The 16955-nt window shown below is 36.7% G+C and overlaps 2 protein-coding genes across 31 annotated transcripts in view; both read left to right on the plus strand.

Moving 5' to 3' along the window:
• The window catches only part of IRAG1 (inositol 1,4,5-triphosphate receptor associated 1), a 72150-nt gene extending 69014 nt beyond the window's left edge, over positions 1–3136 (plus strand). For all 26 annotated transcript variants that reach the window (XM_015286442.4, XM_040701191.2, XM_040701190.2 and 23 more), the window contains one exon: positions 613–3136. In XM_015286442.4, the coding sequence (XP_015141928.2) occupies positions 613–853 (241 nt within the window). In that variant the 3' untranslated portion in view covers positions 854–3136. The remainder of the gene's footprint in view (positions 1–612) is intronic.
• Positions 3137–3420: 284 nt separating this feature from the next.
• LYVE1 (lymphatic vessel endothelial hyaluronan receptor 1) lies at positions 3421–16036 on the plus strand. 5 transcript variants are annotated; one of them, XM_040700823.2, is made up of 8 exons: positions 3421–3487; positions 4233–4313; positions 5310–5691; positions 10251–10410; positions 10515–10654; positions 13633–13911; positions 14640–14718; positions 15449–16036. In XM_040700823.2, the coding sequence occupies exons 3-8, from the start codon at positions 5610–5612 to the stop codon at positions 15633–15635; spliced, it is 927 nt and encodes a 308-aa protein (XP_040556757.1). In that variant the 5' UTR covers positions 3421–3487; positions 4233–4313; positions 5310–5609; the 3' UTR covers positions 15636–16036. The 5 variants fall into 5 exon arrangements, with proteins under 5 accessions (XP_040556757.1, XP_040556756.1, XP_040556758.1 ...); XM_040700822.2 differs by having other exon boundaries at positions 5329–5691; XM_040700824.2 differs by having other exon boundaries at positions 5561–5691.
• The last annotated feature ends 919 nt before the right edge of the window (positions 16037–16955 follow it).

A 16955-nucleotide genomic window follows, 5' to 3' on the forward strand; every position in this document is an offset into this window, starting at 1 on the left:
ATTTTGGAGTTGATTGAGTTTTCAATATGGTTCTATCAACCTTGTTTGAAATACCTTCAATTTTCTGCATTTTAAAAAAGACTTATGCATTACAGAGGAATTCAGTATTGGCCAAAGCAAATAAAATATCCAATCCCAAGCTAAGGTGTAGGGATCTTTACCTGATCCCAAAGGACTGTTTCCAAGATTATGATTATAAATGTCTATTAATTTGAAATTCCAGCTATGTTCAGAAGGATAGCCATTTCACTAGTCATGAAACGCTTAGGAGGAAATGTTTAGGACAAATTATGATGTTCATAGCTTTCTCAGTTAAGCTATACAAGGCAGAATTTTAAATTGTGTCAAGTTCTGAGATTTGCCAGTTGACAGGTAGGAGAAAGAGAAGCCAATGTTATTGCTTGGTAGCTGTATACAGTCATCTTGCAAATATCACCCATATTTGAATGTACAGCAGCTCTTGAAAGAGCCACCGTGTGATTCTTTCCTGACTATATGTTTTTCTTTGGAAGAAAAGTAACGATACATCTATGAAGCTCCTCAAATTTACAAGCAAGAGGTAATTGATTTGCACATTATTAACATGTTAATGGTATCCTTTTCATTTTGCAGCAGACTTGAAGTCGTCATTAATTATTTATATATACTGTACCCCAAACTCTGTAAACACTGGAATGTGGTATGGCTCATAGTGGCTGCAATAATCATTTTTGCTGTGCTGTTGGGAATCTACCACTCATACAGCTCCTGTGATGAAGTATCAGAGAGACCTGAAGGGAAAGCCAGCTGTTCTGCTGCCCATCAATATTCCTGGTGGAACTCAGGATTTCAACATGAGCAACGCACTGAATAACAAAGCAACATTATGTCTTTATGGTACCTGAGAGAGCACAGTATTAGAACACTGTTGTTAAAGGTGGTGCTTAGTCATCTTTACAGCTGCCATATGTTACACAAGTGAGTTACTCCACCCCATCAATCTTGGGGATACATTGTGAACATAGCTTGCCAAAATAATAATCTGGTAAATAATTAGTTTTATCCTCTTAGCGTAAATGACTGATTCAAATAATATTGAATCATGATAAGGTTTTGGCAGTAATCAGCAACCAGCAGTCAATTAACAGAAAGATTTGCACAAGATGTTGACATCTCTCCTATGATTTTGAAGGCTATGATTAAAACTATATTTGCAGTTAGTGCAAATATGCACTTTGCATTTTGCATTTCCTGAATTCACTGTGTTGTTGTTGTTGACGTATTAATGACATTTGTGTCCTTTGGATTTTGAAAATGTAACGTTTTTGTTGCTGTTGTTCATGATTTTTGGGTAGAAATACAAGGCTAATGGAAGGTTAAAATTATTTTGTTAGCCAAAATGTCTTGTGGATACCTTAGTTTCATGAAGGGAATTATCTGTATGCCAGTACATTCATACGTGTGTTTTATGATACACTTTACAACTAGGACCACCTCTGTTTTTTGAATTTGGATATACAACAAAACCTGAAATGAGGTCTAGGTGGCGCTGTTGGTGTCATCCAATAGATTTGGGATCTGATGTTAGTGTGGGCTCGTTGTCTTTTGGTGTCAAGTCTGAAGCTCAAGCTAACTATCAAAGAAAACAGATTTCTAACAGTCAGAAATTTAGTTTGCATATTTATTGCTAATAACAAATGTCCTGCTGGTGAATTTTGTTGCATCTTTAGCTAAATCTTTCTTACAAGAAAATTACATGGAGGAGTGAGGAGGGGAAAAAAAAAAATCAAAAAAAAAAGTAGATCACTGCTAGCTTTGGAGGAAAAACATCTATCAGCAGTTGGGAGGTTTTTAATATATATATACTACTTGTTTCTTTGGATGAATATAGAGTGTTTAAGGAAGTTCAGAAAGGATAATGGGAATGTGTAATTTGGTCTAAAATTGTAATTGCTAAATAAGGCAGAAGAGAGTTTCTTGTTCATTACTTGCTATATATTTGATTCAGTTAGAATACCTGATGGTGAAGAATTACTGTGACATTTCCCATACTTCGACTATTTAAAGAAACTTAAAGGTGGCTCATTCAATATTCATTTATTAGAACCGGCTTCTTCAACTTAAAATTATTTACAAATAAAGTTGATGACACAATAAGACAATCAGAAGGCAAATAGTCCTGAAGATTCAGAATCCACTATGCCAAAAATTGCAATACATACTTTATGTGACTACAGACATTTTGGAGCATACTGAGGAAAAATAGATAACAATGTCTGTAACTGAATTAATTTGTTCTTATTCACATTTGCACTGATGTTGATCCAACACCTTATTTCAGTACTTGTAGAATGTTACTGATCTCAGTAAGACTCTTCAACTGCTTATTGTTGAGCACATGCTAAGTTTTTGTTGGCCAGAGTGTGGACAGTCTTCATCCTCTTTTGGAATTCAGGACAATGAATTTTCATGGACTTGGTCCACAAGGCAAAATTTCCTATGTGGTTGTATTAATTGGAGCTGAGCTACTTGCAGTGTTTAAGGCGAGTATGATTTATCCACAAAGGTATTATTATGAGGAGTGGATAGAGAGAATTGAGGGGTTCCTCTAAGGATTAAAAGATGAGGATAAAGTTGATGAAAATATAAACAGTTTTAATTTATACACCATGAGAAAACTGTCCACTAAAAATAATGGACCACAGTGACTAACAGCACATTAAATACTTTTGCTTACATTTTTCAGTTAATTAATGAAGACACCTTTTTGGATAGAAAACTAGGTTGTGGACAAAACCTATTCTAAACGTAGTTGTTTTCCATTAAATATTAGTTTTCTTTATCTGTTTAAAAAAAGAAAAAGACACAATCTCTTCTGAGTTCAGAGATCACAACAAGAAATAGATCTACTATTTATGCCATTAACACTGAAATAGATTTCTTGAGGTGCAATATTTATTTTTTGCTTATACAAGACACGTTTATTGTTTCTCCTGCACAGCACAGATGTTTCTAGTAAAAGGAATTTTAAAAGGGCACTATTTTTGTGTATCATATTTAAATCTGTAACATTGTAAGATTTTGCACCAGTGTGCTGGTATTGTACTGTATAGTATCACATACTTGAGTTTTGAAATAAAAGTACAGTTTCAAAGTCCTCACTGTTGCTATCTTAAAGATTTATTTTTCACATGCACTCTGTCTGCATATTAATGAGAATGTTCTTCTGAAATGCCATTGCCTTTTCTACACTGCATAATATACTGCCGTGTTATACATACAAAGATCTTGTTCTTAGTCTTTCAGTTATTCAGAGAACTAATGTAGAAGAGCAAGCAAACTCCCATTTCAATTAAGATGATGTTTGTAAGCAGGGTCAACCTCGTCATATCCTAAAAATGAGAGAGGATGCAGAAATATCCTGGAGAGAGTTTAACTCCTGCTTCAGAGAGTGGCTGCTTGTCTTTGAGGAGATAGAAGGCTGCAACCACAGGAGACTAAATGAAAGGTTAGGATTCTTTGAGTTGTGTTCTTGTTGTCTTGGAAGGTCTGGGAAGCAAGGGCTTTGTGGAGAGTTGAACTGCCAGATCAGTGGGAAGGAGACAATGCTCAATTTCCACAAAGAACACCAATTTCACTGCTGAATTTCTGATGGTCTGCTTCAGGGAGATAAAATCTGGGACAAAGATAATCTTGAAAGAAATTTTTGCTACCAAGTAAAGAAACTCTGATATTTGTATTTTCCACATATACGTCTTTTTCCTCTTAATTTGTTTCTGTTCCTATTTTTCAGGCTTCAGGTGTCCTTTAGAAATGATTGCAGAGAATAGTTGAGTCTGTTCTCCCCAGACCAAAAGTTTTCAGTCTAGTAATCTTCTTCATCTTTTGAAACATTTCTAAACATGTTGGCATGAGATGATGGGATGTTCCTTATAGCTTACCGTATTTTTTTTCAAATGCTAATTTAAATTATTCTGCAAGAAGCTGGGCTTTTTTTTTTCCACACAAGTTAAGTTGAAGACCCATAAACAACTTATAAACCTTTTCTAATGTTACAGTCCAGATAAATGATCTTCCTCATAATTTTGGAACAGCTAAAATGTTAGAAGAAACTGATAAAAAAAAATTGTCTCATTTTATCCTTCTATTTTTTTCTTCATCTCATAATCTGTATATTGCTCTTAAAAACTATGTTGAAGGAGCTTGTATTCTTGTTTAGTTTAACCAAGGTGTTTATGTTGTTTTTTTTCCAGCTAAAAATCCAATTAAACATCAATAACCTGGACAGAGTTTGGCTAAAGGAGCTTTGCCGCAGTGAGAACAATTGGCACAAGGTAGTAAACTTTGAAAAGACAATTAGCATGCAGTTTTAAAATACCTCTCTTCAGAAATCCAACTTTTGAAATTAGTTTTCATAGCAGGAATGGCTATGGAGATGGTAAGGTTTTGTTTAATAGTATTTTACAGCCGCAGATCACTAATCCATGACAGCAGCAGAATAACTGGTAGTTTCTCTCACATCATGAATCCAACTGAATCCACTTAGAGCTTCAGTTGAAAGTCTGGTTGCAGTACTGCAGATTGCCATCATTATGTAGGTGAATTTAAGCATAGTAAAACAAAGATATAAATAGAAATTAATTTGTCTTAAGATCTCAAAGAGATTTACCCACATTCACTTCTAAACCACAGCTGAAACACAACCAGATTTTCATTTATTTGTTAGTATGGAGACATAATTTCATTAGCCACAGCAGCCATCTGCCACTTAGCCCTGTAGATGTCTATGTTGTAATCTACATAACCATGGTATGTGCTGCTGTAAGAGGTGGAACCTATGCCATCTGCTAAGACTTCCTGAAGCTTTTCGAAGTTACAGCTGCTAGGATTACCTATGGTTTGAATCAGTCTGTTGGTATTAGTTTATTCAAAGCTCACAAAAGACAGCAGTGAAGGGATTGGCTCCCATCACTGTCAGTATGTAGTCTCACAATAAATCCTATTTATGGTAGCATATCTCTAACTCTGTTCAAAAGTAAGTATCAAATTACCTATTATGGTACCTATTTTTGCATTGGAACTGAAAGACAAAGGATGAAGGTAGAGGCAAATAGAACAGTGGGGAATGGATGCCCTTCTAATTCCAAAATAAAAACCCCGATTTTGTTCCTCTGTATAACTGCCTGACTTGCTGTGATTTTAATGGACAATTATTTTTATTTACCAGATAAACAGACAATATGAGTAATATGTTGTTCATCAGTAAAACAGGAAAAAACAGCAAAAGAAAAACTTATTTCAGAGTGTTTACTGACTTAGCAGTTTAACAGTCTTATCTCCCTTCCTCAGCTGTGTTTTCTGAGTCAGCAGTAGTTAAATTTTCCAGCATGCCCCTACATGAAAGAAAGTGTAAAGGGTGATTACGGATTTCCAGTCAGTGACCTTGCCTTTGAGTGGGACAGTCAACACATTTGAGCTTTCTACGAAGCAGTGCAGTGACAGCTGAAGTTGCTTTCAAAAAGTCATCTGAAAGGCAATCTTAGACGTGGTCTGACAGTATCCAGTATCTTAATTCTCTCAGCACAGAAGACAAATCACCTCAATTTTCTCAATTTTCTGAGTTCGTGACAATGACAACTTATTTTGGAGTTACCTCAGCGGTGTTATCAGTCTGGGTTATGACATTCATGGCTCAAAATTACTTTATAACAGGTATGTAAAGTTCTACTTCTTAAAACATCATAGTTGAACAGAAAAGTACTTGAAAAAAATAGATATATTTGCAAGCAAAATGGGGGAAAGAGGGTGTGTGTAAACAGGTTTGCTAGCATAGGAAACAACAGGCTTTTCATAGGATAGGGTAATGAAAAATAGCACAGGGAAAGTCTTTCATTGTTAATCTAATTATTTTATAAGCTCAAGAGATATATAAATGCTACAGAATTGCTTGTTCCAAAATAATGATAATCCGTGTAGAACTACTGAAATGTGACTTCGTTATTTGAAATAGACCATTTAATATACCATAGCAAATAGTTTTGTGCAATCTTCAGAGAGCAAAATCTGTATGAAATCAGCTCTTAGATTCTGTGATAAAATGCTATCGTTAGCACAGTTATTTGCTCTGATTTGGAAATATCTTGATAATCTTTGTTTGCAGAATTGAAGGAAACTTGCACAAGGACCTTGTGGTTCATCTCCAGGACAGGAACACTTGTCTCTGGTTAATACAACACAAATTTCCTATTTTATATAAAATATCTGTTTGAAAAATTAGTGTAGGGAATTGCTAACTTCAACTGTATCCTACAGTTCTTAGATAACCCACTTCCCTCAAATGTTATTATATGTTCCTGCTTTTAGAATCAGTCATATCACACCCTTTTCTTCTGTAAGTTAGTGAAACTTGGAGATCTCCTATACTAGACTGTCTGAAGATAGAAAATGTCTCCTGATGCTTCACTACAGTTTGCAAGGAGTAAATGCTCGCTCTATCTATGTAAAAGAACATTACACCATTCTTGCAGAGAACTGATTTTCTTATCTACTGAAAGGCCTCTCAAGGAAACCTGGACTTGGGTGAATCAGATGCTCAGCTCAAGTCCTGTTGAAATTCCACGACTGACAACAGTAAACTCTTCTACAGATCCCAACTACTGAATATTTTTTTGCTGGGGAAATACCTTGAGTCTTAAAACTGTGCCTTAGTTAGGGATGTTGGAACCCCTTTAGTTCCCCTCTAAGCCTCACTTAAGGTAATTGCCCATGCACTCTGCTCATTGGCCCTGTAAGTCAAGTCAAGCTCATGGCTGATTCCTATGTGCCTTGGAGTTACATTGTAGTATGCTTGTGCCCAGACCTGCCCACTCCTCTGCTGACTTACTGGCTGGGCTTCACTGATGGGATCGTGCACTGTAGCTGGCCTTCTGTCCAGAGCGGACTTTAGGCACGTGTTCCCAAATGCACTTTCTTCATGATTCCTGTATCTGACATATTGTCTTGCACTCTGCTAGTGCAAAGAGGATGCCACAGACCTGTCGCAGTGTGGCCCTGCTTGGGTGCTGTGGGACTGTGCCCTAGCTGTGAGGCACTGTCATGCCTGTGCTGCAGTCACCTTCTGCTCCCTGCTCACCTTTTAATGTGGAGCAGCTTCACTCTTGCTGCTCCCTGATGTTAGCAGCCCAAGTAAACTCTTTCTAACAAATCAGAGTGAGGGCTTGTGGAAAGGCAAAGAGAGAAACAGCTTCTTCAGAAAGTAAGAAGAGAATTAGTGCACAACAAGCCCACATTCTACACAAATTATTTCCTTCCTCTCCTGTGACAAGTTTCTCCTGTTGTGAGATTCTTCTGTCTAATTTTTCCCACCTCTCTCAGTAAAACAGATTTCTTATAAAAGTCTCAAACACTGAGGAAAACGTTCAGCTATTAGTAGATTAACTAAATAGACCAAAGCTTAAACAATAACTATGGGCAACTTGTAAACCTAGTGCTTTTAAAGGATTAGTCTGTCTCCTGTACAGACTGAGTCTTCTTTAGTGCAGAAGTCAGAGGTGATTGAAGAAATGATGAAAAGTCTTGAAGAGGTTACTTTTCTCTTTCTGGATTTCATTTTCATGCTGTAAAACCAACTGAGATCTAAATCTAAATCCAAACTGGAACCAATAAATTTTCCAAAATATTCCTTTCACTTTTCTATTTTGTTTTTAAATGCTTAGCAAATTCGAAGGTAAAACTTTGGCCCACATCTTACAATCACTTGTGTTAATGCTTATGACTCAGCTTTCTGCTAGTGAATTAAAATATGTATTGTGCCTTATATCTATTAAGCAATTCTCATGTTATAATCTTGTAATTGAATGACTGAAGACTATAGCAGTTTACAACTATCTAGAAAACTTTCTAAGGGAAATAGTTGTTTAATTAAGCACTAACAGTAAGAGCGACATCTGAGCATGAAAGATAGTAAGAGAAGAAAAGAACTAGGAATAAATCATAGAGAAGGAATGGGAGCTTGAAAATGCGATGTGCATCAGCAGCTGTGAAAGAAGAGAAATGTAGAAGTTCTCAAGAAGATGGAGAGCTCCTTGCTAGCAAAAGGGAATCTAGTAAACTTAATGCTGGAGCACCTGTCTGATACCAAGAAGCGTGACCAAGATGAAGACATACCAGGGGACATTCGTGTACACACGCTGACTGGGCAGGAAGATATTTGACAGTAACAGGAGAAATTTGACACCATATTTCATCACCTTGCTGGGATTCCTTGAACAGATTTAAGGTCCTCGTTACCTGACACATACCTCTTCACTGAACAACAGTGAATCTCTGGGTCTTAGATCTCTGAATTCTCACCCAGTGTGTTTGGCCAGGATTGGATGTAGCTATGATTTGCCTATGGGGACTGCTCAAGTGTTCACTGATTCACCAGCTGTCTGACTCAGTCTGTGCTATACCAGGAAGTGCTTATGAGAGGCCACAACTCTGCAGATGCTGAGATAAATCCATCAAGATCAACGATTGTTCTGTGCAACTCTTAAATCCCATTAAACTAAAGACAGCAGGGATGCATCTTTTACTGGAAGACATTTCTAACTGCACCCCACTCAGTGGAAGCAAGAGTGGAAAGCCTGCCTTTGTTTATGCCTTCCACACAAGTTTAGGCACCTTCTTAACCACTCATCATGGTGCTACTTCTGTCATTCCATTGAAAAAATTCAATTTAACCTCTGTTGCTAAGAAATTGTAATGATGGATCATCTGGTGTTGTTTCATTTTTTCCTTGACTACAGACTGCCTACTGACTGATGCACTGATTTTTATGAAGTTCTCACTAGTATACGTACATGGTGGACATGCAGAGCTTGTAAAGAATGTCCAGCGAGGAAGTAACTCCTGTGGGGAGCTGGTTATCTGGACTGTTTGTAATGAAATCTTGAAGTTGTTGCAAGCTTAAACGAACACCAAGGAAAAAAAAAACCAAGTGCGTTAGAGTACCCAGTTAATCTAGTTGTGTTTTGTTGTGTTTTCTGTTGATTTTGTTTTGACGAGGTGTGGGAATTTTCTTCCTCGGAAATGTGTTGCTATTTAGAAATTACTTCTTACAGGCTGTTCCTTTGCATTTAATATGGCAATTACTGTATGCAACTTAATCATAATAAAAAGGAAAAAGGAAGAATATTGTTTTCTGGCATATGCTTCTGGGAAATATCTGCACAGAAGAGCACATCTTTTCCCATTATCTGTGTAAAATCCTGACCTCTGCCCTACATCCTTAAGTCAGGCTAAAAAGAGTAGGGCAGGTGTAATCAGACCTAACCTATGTCTTCCCTGAGGTAGTTGCCATGGATAACATGCCAGACGTAGCTTTCTAACAATGCTGGATAAACTGCCTATTGCTGATGAATTTGGGTAAAGTATCATAGATCCACCTATCTTTGCTCTTCCTCCCATCTGCTTCCTGCCTCGTACTCAGCAAATTCAATAGTTGACAGTACCTGGAAGGAAAAAAAAAAAAAAAAAAAACATGCCAAACAACACCGGTTGCTCCGAAAGTAATGCCTCCCATTTATTTCCATGGAAACTACAACACATACAAAGAGTACAGTAACGCTATTTGATAGAGAAAATTCTCAGCTACAAAACACCCTTTTTCAACGTAGTCACCACCATTAGTTGTGCATTTTCACCATTTTGTCAGGCTGCCTCTCTGCTGCCATCTGTCATGTGGCAACAACATGTAGCAGAATACCAGTGTGAAGGTTCAGCTTCTTCTTCCATACCACCACCATCTGTCTCTGACACTGTGGGCAACATAGTAAAATGAGGCATTTCTTTCAGAGCAGCCCTCATAGGAAAGAAAGAGAAGTTTAAGAGAACTGAGAAACTATTATAAAATCTATTAAGAAGGGTGCTCTGACAGAGTCCAGTCCAGTGTTTTAGTGCAACTGTTACTTTTATCTTTCTCATTTTTTAAAAAAGATAAAAAACCTGAAACTGATTAGGTAACAACTCAAGCGCCAACTGTATTTACATTTCATTTAATGACTGTCAAAACTTTTGAAATTCTCGACTATTATGTTGAGACAATGTTTTATTGTAAAGCAGTTATTTTTAGAGGAATTGGTTTTTTTTGCCATCCTCAAGTTAGAAACTTTGAAGAACAGGCAATTTGTCTGAACATGATCTTAAACATGATCTTAAATTTTACATGGAGGATAACTGATGGTACTAATATATAATATTAACTTCGACTATCTATGTCTAAACTACAGGTTCCACGCTTTCACCTTGCAGGATCACAGGTGTAGGACTTTATCTTGGTCACAAAGTGAATTTTTCAGAAGCAAGTAATGTGTGCAATCGACTGAATCTACAACTGGCAAGTAAAGAACAGGTTGAGAAGGCTTTGAATCATGGCTTTGAAACATGCAGGTATACGACATCTATTAGTTTCTCTTCACTTTCAATAAACTCCTTTACCTACTATGAAGCTGGGGACAAATCTACTATTAAAAAGACTTGTGCTTTTATTGTAGTTCTGGATGGATAAAAGATGGATCGGTTGCCATTCCTCGTATAACATCCAACATGAAATGTGGTAAGGGCAGTGTTGGACTAGTGAACTGGCGTCCAAATCACGCTCATAAATTTACAGTTTACTGCTTCAATTCTTCAGGTATGTAAGTATGACAACTACATTTCTTGTGTTTAGATTTGATTTCTTTTTTAAATATTAGCATTAAAAATATCAAAACAAGTAAGTTCTTATCATTTGATGACTCTTTCACCCAATCTTAAACGTTGTTAAGCTTTATTTAGCTCTGCAAGATTAAAAAAAGAAAACAAACATGCTTCTACACAATATAGAAAGTCCATTCCATTCATGCAAAATAGTAAGTTGGTGTTGCTATGGATGATCTTACTGGAAAAGTTGCTTTTGCCATGGGAACAAAATATATTTGGTAGGTTTGGACTATTTAGGTACCATGATTTGAAAGATGATAAACTGAATCTGTAACCAGGGTGCCTGTTTGCACATAAGCATTTTTTGTCAAAGACCAAGAGAAGGTTTCTTCAGGAAAGGCTGATTCTTTTTTTAAAAAAGGAAATGTATCCATTAAATTAAATAGAGGGTCATTTAAGACAATACAAAATTAACAAAATTTTGAGTCTATTCTCAGTAAAGTGAAACAGCCTCTTTTGTCGGACTTAATTTGAATCATCCTGTTTGAGAAAAGATCTGTCCTTTCTCTCCTGCTTGACTATCTGTACCTAGATCAAAGATTCAGAAGTAGTACTTGGGTCTTGATGTAAATTAGATCTTCATGGCAGAACAGACCAGTATTGTTTCTTAATTACTTCTACCTTATCTACTGAAAATAAGTATTTAACTGGAGGTTTTGTGTTCTTGCTAGTGTTCCATACTCGTGATTACTATATAACAATCTCAGCAAATCATTGATCATGTATATGGCCAAATTATTTGGTGCCTTGACCTTGCTAGTGAGTTTTAGATAACAAGACAAAAGGTTTACTTACAAAATTCTGAAAAATTGTTGTGTCAAGGGTTAGGAAGACCAGGAGAAAGATGGCTTTGCAAGATATGCCCATACAGTGTTAAGAAGACAGACTGTGCCTATTTCCTGTGGTGTCCCCTAGGAGTCTGTCTTGAGACTAGTGTTCTTTAATGGTTTTATCTACACCCTAGATAGTGGAAGAGAGTGCACCCTCAGCAGCTCTGCAGATGACACCAAACTGAGTAGTGCAGCTGATACTACAGAAGGAAAAGATGACATTCAAAGGGATCAGAACAGGCTTGGAAAGTGAGCCCACATGAACTGAATAGGGTTTGACAAGGCCAAATGCACAGTGCTGCGCTTAGATCAGGGCCATCCCAGATACATGCACAGACTGAGAGAAGAACTCATTGAGAGCAGCCCTACAGAGAATGACCTCACGGTTCTGATTGATGAAAAGCTCAACGTGAGCCAGCAGCGTGCACTTTTAGGACAGAAGGCCAACAGTATCCTGGGCTGCATCAAAAGAAGGATGGCAGCAAGGAGAGGGAGATGATTGCCCCACTCTGCTCTGCCCTCACGGAGAACCATGACCAGGCCTGTGGTCCTCAGTACACGAAATACATGGAGCTGTTGGAGTGGGTACAGAGACAGCCATGAAAGACGATCAGAGGGCTGGAGCACCTCTCCTATGAAGTAAGGTTGAAGGAGAAGCCTTTGGAGAGACCTCATTGCAGCCTTTCAGTTTCTAAAGGGGGCTTATAAGCAAGATGGAGCGATAGGACAAGGAGGAACAGTTTTAAACTGTTGGATTATGAAGAATCTCTCTGCTAATAAGAAAGCACTGTAGAGAGAAATCATAATCAAAAATGGTCTTATCATCTAAACCTCCAAGTTAAAAATGATTTAATTGGGCTAACATAGTTGTTCTGTGCAGTTCATAGCTATTATTGATGAGTGCGTAGGTGAATTAGTACTGGCAACGTGCTTTAAAAGAAGCTGCTCTTATTGATACTATTACTTCTGTTCCTATGTAGTATGGTACTTCACTGCATGAAATACAAGTCATTTCGCATCAGAAACCTTGGGTAGACAGGTAACATTAAGGAGGTAGCAAATAATTCCAAAAAGAAAGTTGTCTGAGTGGTTAGAAAATAAAAAAATAACACTGAGATGATTCTGAATTTCTCCATATTAATAGCCAAAATGCCACCTGTTCTAGATGTTTCTTAGCTGAAACATTTGTAGCTGTAACACCAAAAATCATTTGAAAACTGTAGTGGAGAAAGAGTAAAAAGCCTCTATTATTTAGCCTTTTGTTCTGTGAATGCAACTGCGTCATCAGAGCTCCCATGGGGATTCATTTGGAGAACAGTACGTATGTCATTTCCCCTGTTATTTATGTTGTCATCTGCTTGCTTAGCGAAACCTTTATAGCTTTTCAGAATATGGACCTTCACTAGAAAAGATGGATTTTCGCATTTTCACGCGAGCCTGTTCAGTAGCCAGATCTTGCATTTATATATAGAAGTCCATTTGCACCCACGTTTTTATATAGACAACATTCGCCTCATTTAAATGACTTCATCTCAGAATATGCCAGGTGTTTGTTTGTAGACACCAGCAGAATTGGCTCATTTTTCATCTTGCTCTGGTGCCTGATTTACCTGAAAGTTTTAGGGGCTATTTTACCTCCTAGAAAATCCAATTACTGTCAAAAGTGTCAGCAGTGCATGTGTACGTTTTGAACATATAAATAGTAGCATTTGTTCTGCAGCATGTTATATAATGGGAATACTTTGAAGCTTGGATCTATAGTTAAGCTTTCTACTCTGCAGGAGGCCAAGCTATTTATTTAATACAGATTATTACTATAAGTACTCCTCAGAAGGAATCATCATTAGTATGCAGTTATAAAATGAGCATCACACTGAAAGTGTTCAACTATGTAAGTAATGGTTAAAAGTGTACAATAATGGTTTTAGCTACTTGTTTGAAAAAAGCTTGCCTCATTTGGATAATGCTTTTCTGAATAAGCAAATGATCTCCAGCAGAGATACCTGGACAACAGAGAATACCTAGACAACAATTTCTATAAATGTGCATAACTCTTATGTATTTTCTTTCCCTACTACAGATGTTCAAATTAATTCATGTAAACCAGATCCAACTACAACCATAATACCATCATCAAGTGTACCAACAGACTTAACTGCGTATTCAAGTTCAGATTTGACTGGGAACACCACAGCAGTGCCCACTGCAGCTGAACCAGAACAAACCCTGAAAAACGTGAAATTTCGGATTATATGTATAACTGAAACTATATTACCAACAGAGGAAACAACTACAACAATGCCAGAGGAATCCTACACTTACCCTGCTGCATTTAGGAATGATGGTGTTGTCTTTGGAGGTAAAGGCAGTGTTCCTTAACCAGAACAGCTCGTTAGTTGGATAGACGTTAGTAGTAGAACTGCTTACCACTGGTTTTGTTTGCTACTCCAGCATTCTTTTTTATATAGCTGAACCTTGAAGTAGAATAAGATGTTACAAAGGCAAAGCTTATAAAAAAGGGATTTTTTTTTAACATAATTCTTAAGATCTTAAGATTTTATTCTTTTCGGTAATGTTTACGTGTGAAATTGTGGAAATTCACTGTGGTTAATGTCATTTGGTGATTTCTCATTTCTGAGAAAGTCCTAGCATAGCACCATGTGCTCTGAATAACTGAAAACTCAGCCAGATCTTAAAAATAAAAGAAACCAAGAAAGTTGTAAGTAGAATAGTGATTTGTTTTCCAGATACGAGGTGTGAAAAACTAACAGAAACTGGAAAATGGAAGGATAGTTAATAACATATTTTTTCAATAGGTTGTTAAGAAAAATCTCTGATGAGCAGATGAGACAAAAATGACAAACGTCTGTCAAGGAGTGCCTAAATACTTTAGTCTCTCAAAACAATGAGGAGTAACCAAGGTTTTGAGATGCCTAATAGTTCTATTCTTCTATGAGTCTATGTGTACATACATACAGAGGTATCTTATAGGCTGCTTTTAGAAGAATCTGGGTTTACGTTCATAAGCCTTTAGAAAGTCCTAATTAAAGACTAAAAGCTTTATGCTTAACTCCCTTTTATTTCTAGGTATCCCCACTGCACTCCTTGTGCTGGCAATCATCTTCTTCATTAGTTCAGTTCTTCTAGCAGTCTGCTACATCAAAAAGTAAGGTTTTCCTATCTTTTCTCTTAGAGTGAGTTAACTCATACAGTACAGGCAGTGAGTATTTCATATATATAGCTAAAGAGCAGAGCTGTAATGATGATGACATAACTGTAACACAAAGAATTAAATCTTCAGCTCTGTTGTTGTGCAGATAATTTTTGTTGTTGCTGTTGCTATTCCCCTTTTTAGAAAAGAAATCAGACCACTATTACCTATGTTTGATTAATCAGTCACGCCTAGCGTGGAGTGTTGCCATCTGTCAAAACAGCAGTGTATAAGCGTGCAACTGTTTATATAAAGGCCTATTTATGCAGCTTTCTTTTGTTTCTTTTCATGTCAGACTTGAGGAAATAACATTAATCCTTCAGAAGAAAATACTTGCTTTCCTCCTTTGAGCCATTTACACAGATATTCAACACAGAGGATCATTAGAGATCAAAAAGTTGTGTGTATTTCTAACATTCTTACCCGGCTTGCATTATCATTATGTACCACAAATCCTGAACGTACACGGTCTCTATGAAGCAAAAACAAAGCAGAAAATATTTCTTTAAAAGACACATTGCTCTTAAAAGTACACTGACCCCACTTGCTGCTATTCTCTGTGGGACTTTGGCCTTGAGTATAGCAGAGAAAGCAAATGCTAGATATTTGGTAGTACTACTCAACAAATAGAATACTAAACTAACATCAGTGTTTCTGCTTTAATATCCTTTCTTTTTATGTAAAGGTACAAGAAATGCCTCTTATTTTCAAGGAAGAATCAGAAAAAAGAAGTGGTTGAAACTACAGCTCTCAAAGATACTGCATCAAATGACAAAATACTCGAGAAGGAAACAAAGAATAATGGGAAAATGGTAGAAGAGGCCACAGCCAAGCCTGAAACCACAGTAAAATGTCTAGAAGTGGAAGTTTAAGGTCAGCAGAAGTTTGAGGAGAAACATGCAGTTCTTTTTAGAAATATATAAAACAAAGCACGTAACTTAGCAATGCTTTTAAATGCGGGTGACTGTAAATACTCATGAATGAGTTTTTTTCTCATCTTAACATATGAAAACTTTTTTTTTAATAACTACATCTTCAGCTATAAACGCTCTTGCAAAAGAATATGGTATCCCACCTGAAAGAAATAAAACATCCATATTACAATTCACTTCTTTGTAATAAAGAAGTAAATCAAAATTTGTTGTTAATGACACGCAGTGTGTGACTATTTGCATGAAATTCAGATCGATGTGTAATGAAAAAATCCTTTATATCTGTATGGATGATCTCTGCTAACTTAACGTCTAAAATAAAACAATACTGCAGCTCTTCACCATGTAGGTTAATTTATTTCCATTAAGTAGTTACACACCGTTATAAAAAGTCTGTTTACAAACAGAATAAGTCTGTTTACAAGTAAAAAAGATCAAGATTGGCCCACTGTCATTCCAATACCAAAAGAAGGGCGCAAGGATGCTGCTGATCTTCATCAGCATCCTTGAACAACTTTCTTAGGTATCTTCATCATATAATTTACTGTTTTATTTATTAAAACCTGTATCATTCTTTTGCATTAGATATCTGACAGGGGAAAAGAACCTTGAACTGTATTACAACAGTTATATTTATGCCTTTGTGTATATTTAAGTGCGGCCTTCCAAATAAAGGCTTCAAGTGGTATAAGGCATTTAGAGTACTTCAGAAAACAAGAAAGTTGGTAGAAATGTTTGTCTAGCCCATTTATTCTCATGAAAACTGTCTTATAGGAGAAAGATCTCATATAACCTCAACGTTACAGTAGTAATGAGTTGATACGAATGGAATAAGAAAACCACCAGCAATTTACTAAATATTTTATTGAATACATGGTTTAGATAACTTTTATATTGGAAGTTATTATGGCAAAAAGTTTCTTTTTAGATCAAGCAACTTGAAAAAGTCTTAAATAGAATAGCAGTAGAACTGCTCACATACATGTACATGCTGCTTTCTACAGTGTAGAACGCCTGGCTATGACCTTTCCTGTTTTTGATTCACAGAAACCTAACATTTGCCCAGTTGTTAGCTATTCCACGAGGCAGAGAGTTGTAAGGTATTGCTAACAGCCTACTTAAGAGGCGCCACCTGCTTTTCGTTTTTGGTTTTTGATAGCATGGAGACATTTCATGGCTCCAGGAGTCTGTGTATCAACACAGCCCACCACTTCTGCACGAGGACTGTGATTGCACACAGCTCTGCAAACCGCTAATTTA

Source organism: Gallus gallus, chromosome 5, assembly GCF_016699485.2.
Source record: "Gallus gallus isolate bGalGal1 chromosome 5, bGalGal1.mat.broiler.GRCg7b, whole genome shotgun sequence".
In the NCBI taxonomy this organism is placed as follows: Eukaryota; Metazoa; Chordata; class Aves; order Galliformes; family Phasianidae; genus Gallus; species Gallus gallus.